At 46.3% G+C, this 12,517-nt stretch overlaps 1 protein-coding gene across 2 annotated transcripts in view; it reads left to right on the top strand.

The window, feature by feature from the left end:
- SCYL2 (SCY1 like pseudokinase 2) overlaps positions 1–12,517 on the top strand; it is a 1,629,773-nt gene that overhangs the window by 182,768 nt on the left and 1,434,488 nt on the right. For both annotated transcript variants that reach the window (XM_069629360.1, XM_069629361.1), the window contains exon 4: positions 7,462–7,606. In XM_069629360.1, the coding sequence (XP_069485461.1) occupies positions 7,462–7,606 (145 nt within the window). The remainder of the gene's footprint in view (positions 1–7,461; positions 7,607–12,517) is intronic.

Genomic DNA, 12,517 nt, shown 5'->3' with positions numbered 1-12,517 from the left:
TCTTTGGCGGTGTAGTCTGAATAGTCTAGTTTAAAGTAAACCTGTTCTTGTCTCAACTGATTTTCTTTCCTATTTCACGGCTTCATTTTACTCAAATCAACCCTTTTTCTATCTTGCATATCTCATCCAGTTTTTTAGCTAGAGACTTCCTTTCACTCTTGTCTTGTCACTGTGATATATATCTTTCCCCCCAGCCCAGAAACCTCCAAATCAGAGTATTTCACCCGTTTTTATTAAAAACTGTTTGGGTAATTTAAAGCGGGAATTGAGAAAATTGCAAGTTTTCCAATGTGTCATTTGTCTGCAGCATGTTTTAACTTCCACTCATTTTCGAATTGTATGCTTCTTGTTGATCCATTGCCTTGTGATTGCTAGTTTTTGTGCATTGTTGCCTTAGTGAGAAATCATATTTACTTCAAAGTTTTAACCGCATATTAATTATGTATTTGGCATTTCAGAGTGTCATTTCATGCTATTGCTATTTGGCCTCTTATTTTGGGAGGGAAGGTCAGATTTTGATTATGTTTTCGCCCCCTTATTCTAGCTGCTTCTTTCTATCCACTCAGAATTTGATTGTGGGTTGAGGGAACATTGCAGGGGCAAACCTTAACTTGGGTGCTATCTCTCCTAATTCAAAAAGTGCTCCTATTCATTTGTGCTGTGTATATGTTCTACTAGAAGGTTAACCAAGTGCATTGCTTACATTTCTATTGTGATTAGCACCCCATTGGTAATTCTTGCCCTGTATTAAAATTTTTATGATTACATTTTAAAAATAAATACATTTTTTATTTTCACCAACCGGCCTGGTTCCTGGTCCATTGTGAACCGGGGTATTTGAAAAAGGGGGTGTGATACGAGTTGTGTACCATCTCAAATTGAATTCGCATAAAATAAGAGAAAAGCATCTCAGTTGAGCGCTACATCCTAGGCTGAGACCAAGGTGTATGTCGCCCAGGGGAGTTGGGGTAGGTCTGGAAAAGAGCCGGGGCTAAGCTGATGTCGGAACTGTTGGGACTGGGGGCTAGCTAGTCTTTTGGCTGTAGCTCCTGAGATTCTATCCGGGGCTACAACCAAAAGATCAGGGGCTATAGCCCCCTTAGTCCCCCCTAGCAACGCCCCTGGTGTCGCCTGATTGAAAGCCTTAACACCCCAAATGAGAAATAGCCCATTTTCAGCAGCCAAATTAACTAGGCCTTCCATAACAGAGGATAACACCGAAAGACAGTCCCTAGCGAACTGCGCATGGGGACTGTTATAAAAGTTGACCACCAGCACATCATTCCCGCCCATCCTGTGGATTTTGACCGCCTGCAAGAATAGATGGGAAGACTCAGAGGGGAACGATTCACTAAATACGTGGGTTTTAACCAAAATATACAGACCTCTGTAGCAGAGTCCCCCGAGATTCTTCTGTGCCACTAAACAATATGCCACAAACCCATCCACTGGGACATCCTCTACTGCCCAGGTCTCCTGTAATAGGACAATGTCTGCCTTCTCAAAGAGTGACTTGGTCCATGGGCTGCCCTATCTAGATTTGATACCAGCCACGTTCCATGAAAAAATCACCAGGATTTCAGCTGACTGGGGAACATGGCACAGATTAGACATAACATTTAGTGAACCACCACTCACTGCCCCCCCACCCCCTGTTGGACCAAGCCAGTTCTCAATCCCAATTGTTGGCCCACATTCCTTAAAGCTGTTTCAAAGGCGGGCCCAGTACAGGGAAGGCATACACCTTCTCCCTTGCTGGCTGAGACCTGGTAACCCCTTGGGGTGGCCTGCCTCAACCTCTGCTCTAGTTCTGTTCTTGTCAGATCAATAAACGGATGATTGGGATCAATGGTAAGATCAATACTACTACCTTGGCCAAATTTCCCTGAATAGACATGTGGGGGTCCCGAAGAACCATCTTCCCCCTACCCTCTCTTCATGCCAATAGTACCATAGGTCATGAAGATGGCATATGTCTGCCTTAATGTCCTCAAATGTCTCAATCCCCCTCCTAGCTAGGGCATCTCAGCAGTTTAGGATACACAAGCAAGTGTGCGATGCCTTGTTTCCTGATGGACAATTATCAGCATAGTATCGATCGATTGAACGCACCAACGCCTCCAAAATTGATCTGGACGAGGGTTCGACCACATCTACAAGATTATTAGCAAGATCATGAGCTACATTCGAGGCCTTGTCATGTGACACATTGGGTACTGATGACACGGTCGTTGTGGCCGATCGCCCTTCACAAACAGGCCTGGGCCCTAGATTGTGCCCAGAATTATTCCCTTAATTAGAGGTCCACATAGCTGTGTCCAGGACAAGAGCATCCAAAGGTACTGAAACTCGGCTTGAGGCCATCTCCACTGAGCCTGCTCCTTGCACCCTGGAGCTCGGCTTGGCTGAAGTGTCGTCAACATCTGCATTACTGGCAGTGGCAACCACCAAATGTTTCTGGCTCAAGGAGCTAACCACATCGGTCAGAGTAGCCACCTCAGCAACAGCGTTATTAGTCACCACCTATTCCTCTGCAGCCTCAGCCACCACCCTATTTTCCTCTTTGTTCAGCTCCCTGATCACAGAGGAGGCCCTTGTGGCCATCTGACCTTGGCCAACCCAATTGATGTTAGTCTGCCTTGATGAATTACAAGCCCCAGCAACTTTTGTGCCCATATAGTTTGCTATGGCGGCACCTCCCTTCTTCAATGCCTTCCGTGCCCAGATTTGTGCCACCATGGCAATGATGAGTTAGATCCAAAACAATGGAAACACCAGACAATCCAAAACGGGCACACGGTATTGGAGGCTGCTAGTTGTTGCCAATGGCAGATAACAACTAGATGCTTTTAGAAACCAAAAGGTGTCTCACCCACTAGTCCCCAGGGATCTGTCATCCAGGTGGCCAGGACATGGCCATCGCTTTTGGATCCAGTTCCTGTGGTGGACCAGTGCAGGAGGGTCACCTAGGTGAGGTGTCTTCCGGGAATGGGAGTGGGACACTGGATGGTGAGACGCAGTATCCCCTTCCTTGTTACACCTTTACTCCATCCTACCAGATAGGATATTTAGGAACTCTAACCCCTTCCCCTTTACAACACACTTTCTCACAACAGCCCGACATGAGAGAAAACAGACTAACACCCGAGCAGTATACCCGACGTGTCCCAATACAATGGTTTACGCGAGCTCAGGCAATTATTGACCATCACACACACACCTGACTTCCATTACCTTTCTCAACACGGATAAAAGTTGGAGCACGAGAGCACAGACAGCGAGGCAAAGCACACAAGGAAACAGCAGTTTTGAGACGGCAGCTGAGTGGCATAGGAAAGACAGCAAAACCGAAGGGAATCGCAAGGAGGGAAATTCCCTTGACCTTTTCAACAAGGAACCTTTACTTTCCAGAGCCCTTGAGAATAAAAAGTGTAAGACCAGGAAACCAGGCTGAAGAAACCTGCGTTGTGTGTTGGAGATACCCGAGGCCCACCTGCGTCAATAATCCAGGCGGGGAGAATCCCTACCTGTCGTGGTACCGTTCTTGGCTCCAAGAACAAAGCCGCTTCAGTGAAATCAACACAGCCAGTGAGTTGGGGAGACCAATACAAAACAGTCACTGTTGAAGCCAAAGTTGCAAGCATCAACATTGTATGGCGAGTGCTGGAGTGAACATTTTTAAAACACGCGTGATAAGAGAAGCAAGTGAAGTTGAACTGCAGATGAGCGATTGAACTTTAAAGCAACGTACAGTATCTATGACAAGAGTGGACCGGCTCTGTGTGGGTGCTCAATCGAAGGTCTCTGTAAGGTATCCAGCTGAGTAATGTCAAAAGTAGATAGATTTGGTCCGAGACCGGCGGAGGGAGACCAATTGAAAGAGAACAAATAAATGTGAATCAAAGTGGTCCTGCGACAGGTCAAGCAAAATCCCACACACAATCGAAAGTCTTTGATTTTGATGAAGTAGAGAAAGTTTGGAAAAGTGTATGATTTGGTCCGAGCCGACAGAGGGAGACCAATTGAAGGTTTCATGTTAAAGTGGTTCTGAGCCCGGCGGACGGGGACCCGGGGTGAACAGTAAATCGCCTGAGAAGTTGTATAAGTGAAAATCCTGAGAGGAAAGGAACTTGAATGTTGTCGTGTTGCATCAGGCCCTCTGAAATAAGAGACTTAGAATCGCAAAGAGACTTTGGCACAGAAGGTCCTGATATTGAAGTCTTGAACTGCATCCTCCTGCTAGAGAAGCCAGAGAATGTGCTAAGCTTGAGTATGCTGCCTTGTCCCGTGCTGAAACGTGGGGAAGGGAAGCCAACGGCTTGAATATCCTAACATGTCATTTTGTGAACACTTTTCTTTGCACAACATTGTTTCCCACACTATTTGTATTTAAATAAGGATTGGCAATATGTTTATTTGTATAGGCCCTTTTATTTTGACAGACACGACTAGGACAGCGTTATTATTATTTGATGGTCATAGCTTGCTCCCATCTTTAGGTTTAAGATTAGATAGGAGTTTTTTCAAACCCAATTGAAGTTCAATAAACACCCTTGAACTGTGATCACTTGTCTGTCTTACTGTTAGATACCATGCCTTCCTTACAATCCCAGTTAGATAACAACTAGCAATAACAGGGTATTAGGAGGTAGTAGAGAGTAGGGAGGGAGTAGAGTGTAGTGCATAGTAATGCAGATGTTTCGGGAAAAGCAAACATTCCTGGCCACCTTAGCACCTTATACTTAGATACTTATAGGTGCTTATATGTGTAGCTCAGAGAGTACAAGAAGTGGCTCAAAGGCTCACCAGTCCGCAGTCACCACTTCCAGCAGTACCCGATATGCAAGTCCATGCCACTACTATAAATTGCTTCCCAATCTTAACAATTTAGCAGGTCAGGAAACCGCCAATAGATCCTAGAAAAATAAGCTCTAAAAAAACCCTAACCCTACATGGAGGTATAGATTAGGTGCTTGAGTTAAATATTTGACAAACCGCATATGGCAGCACAGAAGCAGCCAGCAATAAACAATAAGGAACAGGAACAGAGGGAGCTGTTTTCAAACTTGCCGTCGATTTTTCACCTTTTCTTTAGCTAGGGCTGGTCTCTGAACAGATCTCCGAAAACGCAAAACACACTGGAGCCCCACTGAAAGTGTTGATGCTGCTGTTACTGCAGAGGGCAAGGAGACATAATGCACTGCCACAACATGGACTCCACCTGGCATGACTGGAGGATGATGTTACTGCTGCAGGAAACGCTGTGAAAGGACAAGAAAGAAAGAAACGCGTCACTGTCAGCTCTCTTCACCAGCTCTCTCGCCTTACAGGAAAGGACTGCTGAGACTGCTGAGGGTAGCTGTCAAGCCGCGCTGCTACTGAGGGCCTCCATGGAATCTCTGGATGTCGCAGCCGCTTCCAACAGCAATACCTCCTGTTTGTACATTGCCCCTAGGGCTGATCCCTGCAGAACCAGGAGAAGGAGTCATTCTCCTAGTACTGTCTAGGTTTCTTTCTGTTTAGTGGTATGGCTAGAGGAGAGGAGATTTTTGGACAGAGACTACCTGCTATAACTAGGAAAAGGTCAGTGTTTTCCATTTCCTTTAAATAATAATCATACTGAAATGCCACCTCTGTCTCCAACTCCTCACTTCATCGCAATGTGCACAAGTTATAGTTCAAGAGAGGACAAATGGCCTTGCTGAGGGTAGAATCCTGTCACTCCCTGATCAAAGAGGCAGAGAGGAATACTCCATGTATCAACTCTGTTTTTTTTTTTTTATAAATGAGAAGAAATCCAACATTGCTCCAGTGCAGAGGATTCAGATCCTGTGGACAATTCACAACACTTCACTAAGAATGGATTTTCCTGCCCAAGAGAGAATAGTTGCTATCCAAGAGACGATTAAAGTTTTCTAGGTGATAAGCTCTTCAATCCTGATGAGATGGTCCTATGGACAGTTTTTTCATTTGAAATGGGACATTTACTAACCTTTTTTAGTCAAGGCACATGCTTAGCCAGCAGGAGAGGCTATGCATGATTTTTATGTGGACAGGACTTTCAAGTTTTACTTGTGTAAAATAGGCCATTTCAGCTTGGCTATGCATGTCAGTGCCACCCATAAACCGTCCCTGGATATTCACCTCCAAATCAGAGCCACTCAATAATGGAGCCGGATATCCTTAAATTCCGGAAGCTTCTCAAGACCCTCCTTTTCTCTTCTTCCTTCCCTCTCCCCTGCTAATGTCCCCCTCTGCCGCATTAGACTGGCTGCCTGGTTCCTTCTAATTTATCCAGGAACCTGGCCCTCCTCGCCCAGTCTACACCAGCACCTCGGTCTCCCCTGAACTTGGGCTCCCTCCTCCTGTACTAACCTGTCGGGGCCTGCACCCCCTATTGTGCCCGTCCTTGCACTTAGCATGTGGACCTTTATTCACTGCACTCTCTGCGTTCCCCTGGCATTTTTCCACCTGGCCTCACTTGGCACTCGCCTAGCCCACGGGCCCTCTTCCCCCATCCACCTCCCCCCATCACTTGCATGCTCTCCACTCCGACCTGCACTTCCTTACCGTCCTTAGCATTACCGCATTTGGCTCTGAACAGCATTCCCCTCCTTCCCCCTGCCCACCTGTACTTCTTGTTACTGCACTTGCATGATTCGAATGACACCAGACCTAGGACTGTTTGTTATTCTTCGTCCCTGTATACCCCTCTCCTTCCCTTTTGTCTTGTTGCACCTTCAAACACCATTTGCTGTACAGGCACATTATACATACTCAATACATAAATCAAATACGTGCATTGTGGATATGGAAATGAGTTTAAACACATGCTTTTTGCCCCAGAAAATTGTCTTCGTCTTCTAGGGCAAGACGGTTTTATCCAAGGCAGTCATCTGCTCCCCAGCAAATTGTTTCTGCGTAATTTGTCCCAAAAATGTGGGAAGGAGGAAAGAATCTGGTAGTTAGAGTAATGTAAAATTATCTTCATGTAGATTCCAATACTCTTTCTCCACTCACACCCAGCCACCCCGTGAAGCATATGCAAGTTTAAACTATTTCTTGGCTTAAAATGTGGAAACTGGTATTTGTGCTACTGAAGTTGATTTAAATAGGGGTATGTGGGGTATTCTGGGGTAACTGGAGCAATGTGTACTGAGGATTCCAAATTCCATAGCTGCATTTTACAGCATCTTTGGAGTAGTTTTCAGGGCTGGCCTGCTCCAGGAGCAGGCTTTCTAAAACGTTTTGAAGGAGGGAGAGCTACAGACACAGAACGTGATTTTCTTTAATGACCCATACATTATAAACACCTGCCTTTCAGCCAATAGAGGTTTGGAACAGTTTGGAACTGTGGTTGGAGTGTTGATTAAAAAAAATAATTAAAAAAACATTTTCAAATATTGCAATGTTGAAACTGTTATTACTCCATTTTTGAATCATTTACTTTTTTTATCATAGGGACTGTCTTGCATTTTGTACAGAGCCCGTCTTTGCTAGTTTGGCAAATGTCCTTGGAAACTGGGACAATCTTCCTTCTCCTGTACCACCTTCTATTCAGGAACATAAGCTTTATGATGTAGAAACAAAATATGGATTGTTTCAGGTAAGGACTGGAATTGCTTTTTTCTTTTTGTCCACAAGCTTAAATGTGTATATGCATTTTTTTCAATTAAATTAATATTTACATATGTTGAGATTGTGTATTCCATGGGAAATTCGACCTTTGGATCTCCAAATGTTTTGCACATCAACTCCACTAAGCATAGTCAATGGTGATGCATCATAAGGGTGGCGGTCCAGAATATCTAGAGAGCCACAGGTTGTAGATACCTGGTATCCTGACCTTTTACTACCACAGATCATTGTTCTAGGGACCTAAATTAGATTTCGTCTGATGGCTGACAATGAGTGAATAGGTTGGTTCTAGGTCATTACCCGCCCGTTGGAAGCCACTCCCACAAAAGACAGTCTTCGAATGGATTGTGTCCTCCAACTTATTCCACTTCTTTGACATGTAATGTCCACAGCTGTGCTACCTTGCAAATTTGTTGGTAGAGGGCTCCCTGCGTCGATGGCATCGGGTCGATGTCCCTCTAAGGCCTCCGTCGAGTGCGACGTCACCGGATGTTATAAATAGGACACACAGAGCCCGTAGCCCCAGTTCCGTTTTTCCACAAACGTGTTTGCTCTGTGAACTCAGCGCGCCTTGTGTATTCTTCGTGAATGTTTTCTTCATCTTCCCCTCAGACTCCGCGGTCTGGCTTTAAGACTTGCCGGGACTGCAAGTCTAAGATGTCGATTACGGACCCGCACTGCATTTGTTTGTGGTGTCTGGCCGAGAGTCATGACACTGACGATTGTTCGAAATGCCAGTCGCTGACTGCTAAGGCCTTGCGGGAGCATAAGAAGTTACAGGTAGGTCGGAGTGCCAGACCCATTAAGTCCCTAAAATCTGCGAAAGGGATGTCCTCCGACGATTCGAGGGGTGACTCTCCTTGTCGAAAGGAGTCCCGGGGGTCTCGATCCCGGAGTGCTCACGATAGATCACGGCGGACAGGCTAACTGAGGTGGGCAGATGCTCTAAATCAGCAGCAAACTGTTTTAGATCCTTCCTGGGACCCAGGAGAGCAAGGGTAGCTCGAGGGGACTACAAGTCAAAGGAGGTCCTCCTCTGTTGTGGTGTCCGCCAAGGATCTAGTGTGTCGCCACTATTATATAACATTTATTCTGAGCTGATATTTGGTCTCCTTGACAGTCTGGGTGTCAAATATGCAAATTATGCAGACAACACCCATATTGTTCTGGAATTAACAGGTTCTTACGAGGCTGACTCTCAGCTGGTTGCCAGAGTCTTTGATGCGATTAAAGCCTGGATGAGCAACAACTTCCTGGCGTTAAATGACAAGAAGACGGAGATCTTGATTGTTGGTAGCGCTGCCAAACTTAAGACCCTAGGCCCCCAATATGAAGCTTTCCTAGTCAGAGGAATTAATGTCCAGGTATCCAGCCATGTCAAGACACGGAGTGGTTTTTGACCGCAAACTCAACTTCAATAAGCATGTTGCCTACGTAATTTCCAGCTGTATGTATACAATCCACTGTTATGGCAGATTCACCCTTATCTCTGAGGCCAACAGGGCTGTGATAGCAACTGCGACCATTAACTCCAGGCTTGACTACTGTAAAGGACTATTGGTTGGCACTGCATCAGCTAATTTAAAAAACTACAGACAATTCAGAGTGGGGTTGTGAGAGCCATCTGTGGCATAGGACGCAGAGACCATATACCAAATGCTCGGAGGAATCTACACTGGCTCCCCGTTCGACAAAGGAGACAGTTTAAGGCATCTTGCCTGGGATACAAGTGCCTTGAAGGCACTGCTCCAAGGTACCTCCAGTCACGCATTAAGAGACTGCCACATAGACGCACACAAATGACAAGATCTATTATTGCAACCACGTTTTAAACTGAAGAAATATGGGGACTTGAGCCTCAATGCAGGGGGACCAAGGATCTGGAACAGTCTCCCGTTACCTATTAGGCAGCTGCCGTCTGCCGCTCAGTTCAGGAGAGGCCTCAAAACTCACTTGTTTGATGGAAGAGAACTTTAGGTCCTCTTAGCCCTTCCCTATCACTGGACTCTGACTTTATCTATCACTGCTGTAACAGCGTTGCCTCCACTCTTTATGTTCTCTGTTTGTATTGTTATGTGAGTGCCCTGAGGCCTGCGGGCAAGTTGGCGCTTTACAAAAATGTAATAGAATAGAATGGTAGTGTGCCCTTAATTATCAGATGTGAGCCTTTTATGCAGGGACCTCTAGTTACAGTCTTTGGTACTGAACCCACATATATCAGATGAAGCTTGCTCCGCAGGGACCTGTACTTAGTGTGTGGCACTGCAAGCGTGTTTAATTGGTGCACACTGTTCCTCTTGGATCTCAGGTTACAGCGTGTAATTCTGCAACATCGCATGTCATCCACAAACAACACCTTTCAGTAATATCCACTGAGAATATACCTTGTGACACTAAATGCAAATGTATTCTCGCAAAGTTCCACCACAGTTTCCTCCTCCAATATAGACCTCCCGGTTACGACCGCAATTTCGCTGACTCTCCCTCTGTGACTCCCTCTCAAGCACACTGATCCAGCATCCCCCCAACCCCCTTTGGTAGGAGACCTCATCTTGTTTAATCCTGCCAACCCATGACCTGCTCCCTCACCGAAAATCTAGAAGCTCTCGAACTAACACAACTCATTCCCCATCCGACCCACATTGCAGGACGCACCATTCTCCACATACGATTTAGTCTCCCCACACTTGCTTCATCCCCTCATCTGGACTGATCACCAGCTATACCTTTCTCACTTCAACATCTCTCAACCACCCTCCCTCTTTGTAATAAAATTACCATCAACCCAGACTTGGCCAATTCCCTAATTCACACATTACCTGATTGCTCTCCCAAGGAAGGACACCCCTCCATCAACCTCTTTGACCAGTGGATCTCCAAAGCTATGACCCCCCTCACACCAACTTGTCGCCTCTCCCTACGATCAAGCCCACAACATATCTTTGGTACACCCCTTCCTCAGAGCTCTCACAAACCCTCAAGCATTGCCTAGAGCGAACTTGAAGGACCAATCCTTCTCCACAAAACAGAACTGTCTTTGCAAGACTAAACAGGGTATATCTGTACGAAATCAAGGATGCCAAAAAAAACACAATGGTAACAGAATTTCTGACTAAAAACAATCCATGCAGGGAACTCCACAAAATCCTATGGGAATTAAATTCCCTTATCTGTTTAACCCCCTCCGCCCCTCCACCCCCCCAGCTCACCGTCTGTCACGGTCCATACCCCCAAACATCAGGTTCCCAAACATCAGGTACAGACCAACCTGCCTAAGGCGTTGGGTCCCATGGGGGCCTTAAAGGCCCCAAAGGATCTCGCAGGGGCTTCCTGGACTCGGTCCAGGCGCCGTTGGCACCAGGCTCATACTGCCATCAACAACATGGCAGGTTTCAAACCCAATGAAGCACGTTTAAACCAATCTGAAGCAGGATGAAGGGATTACTTGCCGTGGGACTATTTGCTTGGGTGTGGTTGCTGGAACTACTTTACCTGGGACTACTTTCAGAAGACTATATAAGCCACTCATTTGATACAGAACACGCTTTGCGTTATTCTGTACTCCTGCAGCGTAATGCTCACCGTGTCTGCAGCTCCAGGCCAGCCATCAGCCACGCCCGTCCAGTTGTCTCGAGCTTCCTACAAGGAAGAGTGAGAAAAGAGAGCAGAACAAGATACATACCTGACTCTTCATTGCGGCCTCTCTGGAGTCTCCACTTCTTCAGAGCTGAATAGGAAAGGACACCAGATTAGCCGTGCAGATCACGCGATCTTCATCGCGGATCAGCGCCACTCTAATACTTAACAGCGAACCATCGGAGCATCGTCACACGATCGCCGCTCCATCATCCGATCGCCGCTCTGGAGCTGCCGCATCTGTAGAACACAAAAGAAGACATCAGGTTAGCGGTGCAGTGGGGAAGGCCTCATTTAGACTTATAATCCTGCACAAGGCCGCTCTCATCTGAAGGCAGCAAATCCTCACGGACTCGCAATACTTAATCACGCAACCTTTGTCCAGGAGGTTCCGCTCCTGCAGAATATAAAAGCAGCAGGTTAGTTGTGCAGAAAACTATACCGTGTGGAAAGACCTTTGCATAGCACTGGCGCAAATCTTAGCTTGGGAAGCCAGCTATCAAAGGACCTCGCTCCATCTTAAGCACGAAGAAGAAGCCTGTAAAGAAGGGTACAGAGTGAACTTTTACAACTTGAACTCTTAAGCTATCCATACCATTGGAATAAGACGTACCATTGAGTCACAGTTGTCTGGAACTTAATAGGATCAGTGAAGTAACTAGATTCTTGAACTACTACGCACCCCTGCGAACAGTGGCAGGACGGAGAGCCTGCTATTCATAACACAAAGGTGAGATATAGCAATGGGGGTGCAAGAGGACGCCATGGGAGGCGGGAGTTGCCCTCATCCATATGGTTGGGTAACCTGTGATTTAACTTTCTAGGCAAGCCTGCTTTCGTGACAAAGTCTGAGGGGAGCACAAGACACCACTCATCACCGGATTGTCCAGCTCCGTTCGGCGCCTCTGTGGAGATCAGGTGAGCGTAACACCATCTCTCTGCAATGAACTTTCCAACCACTTTCATAACGTTGCGCTTGAAAGACATTGTACAATCACCACAAAATTAGCTCGGATACTGCCATCTACATCCGGCTCTCTCAATCCCGAACTTTTCCTCACCCAGTCTACCAAGCAATGGGGGTGCAAGAGGACGCCATGGGAGGCGGGAGTTGCCCTCATCCATATGGTTGGGTAACCTGTGATTTAACTTTCTAGGCAAGCCTGCTTTCGTGACAAAGTCTGAGGGGAGCACAATCCCGAACTTTTCCTCACCCAGTCTACAAACCTTCTCTAAATTCACA

Source organism: Ambystoma mexicanum, chromosome 12 (genome assembly GCF_040938575.1).
Source record: "Ambystoma mexicanum isolate Mex_15411 chromosome 12, UKY_AmexF1_1, whole genome shotgun sequence".
In the NCBI taxonomy this organism is placed as follows: domain Eukaryota; kingdom Metazoa; phylum Chordata; class Amphibia; order Caudata; family Ambystomatidae; genus Ambystoma; species Ambystoma mexicanum.
The sequence above is the reverse complement of the archived record's forward strand: the minus strand, read 5'-3'. Positions and strand labels throughout refer to the sequence as shown.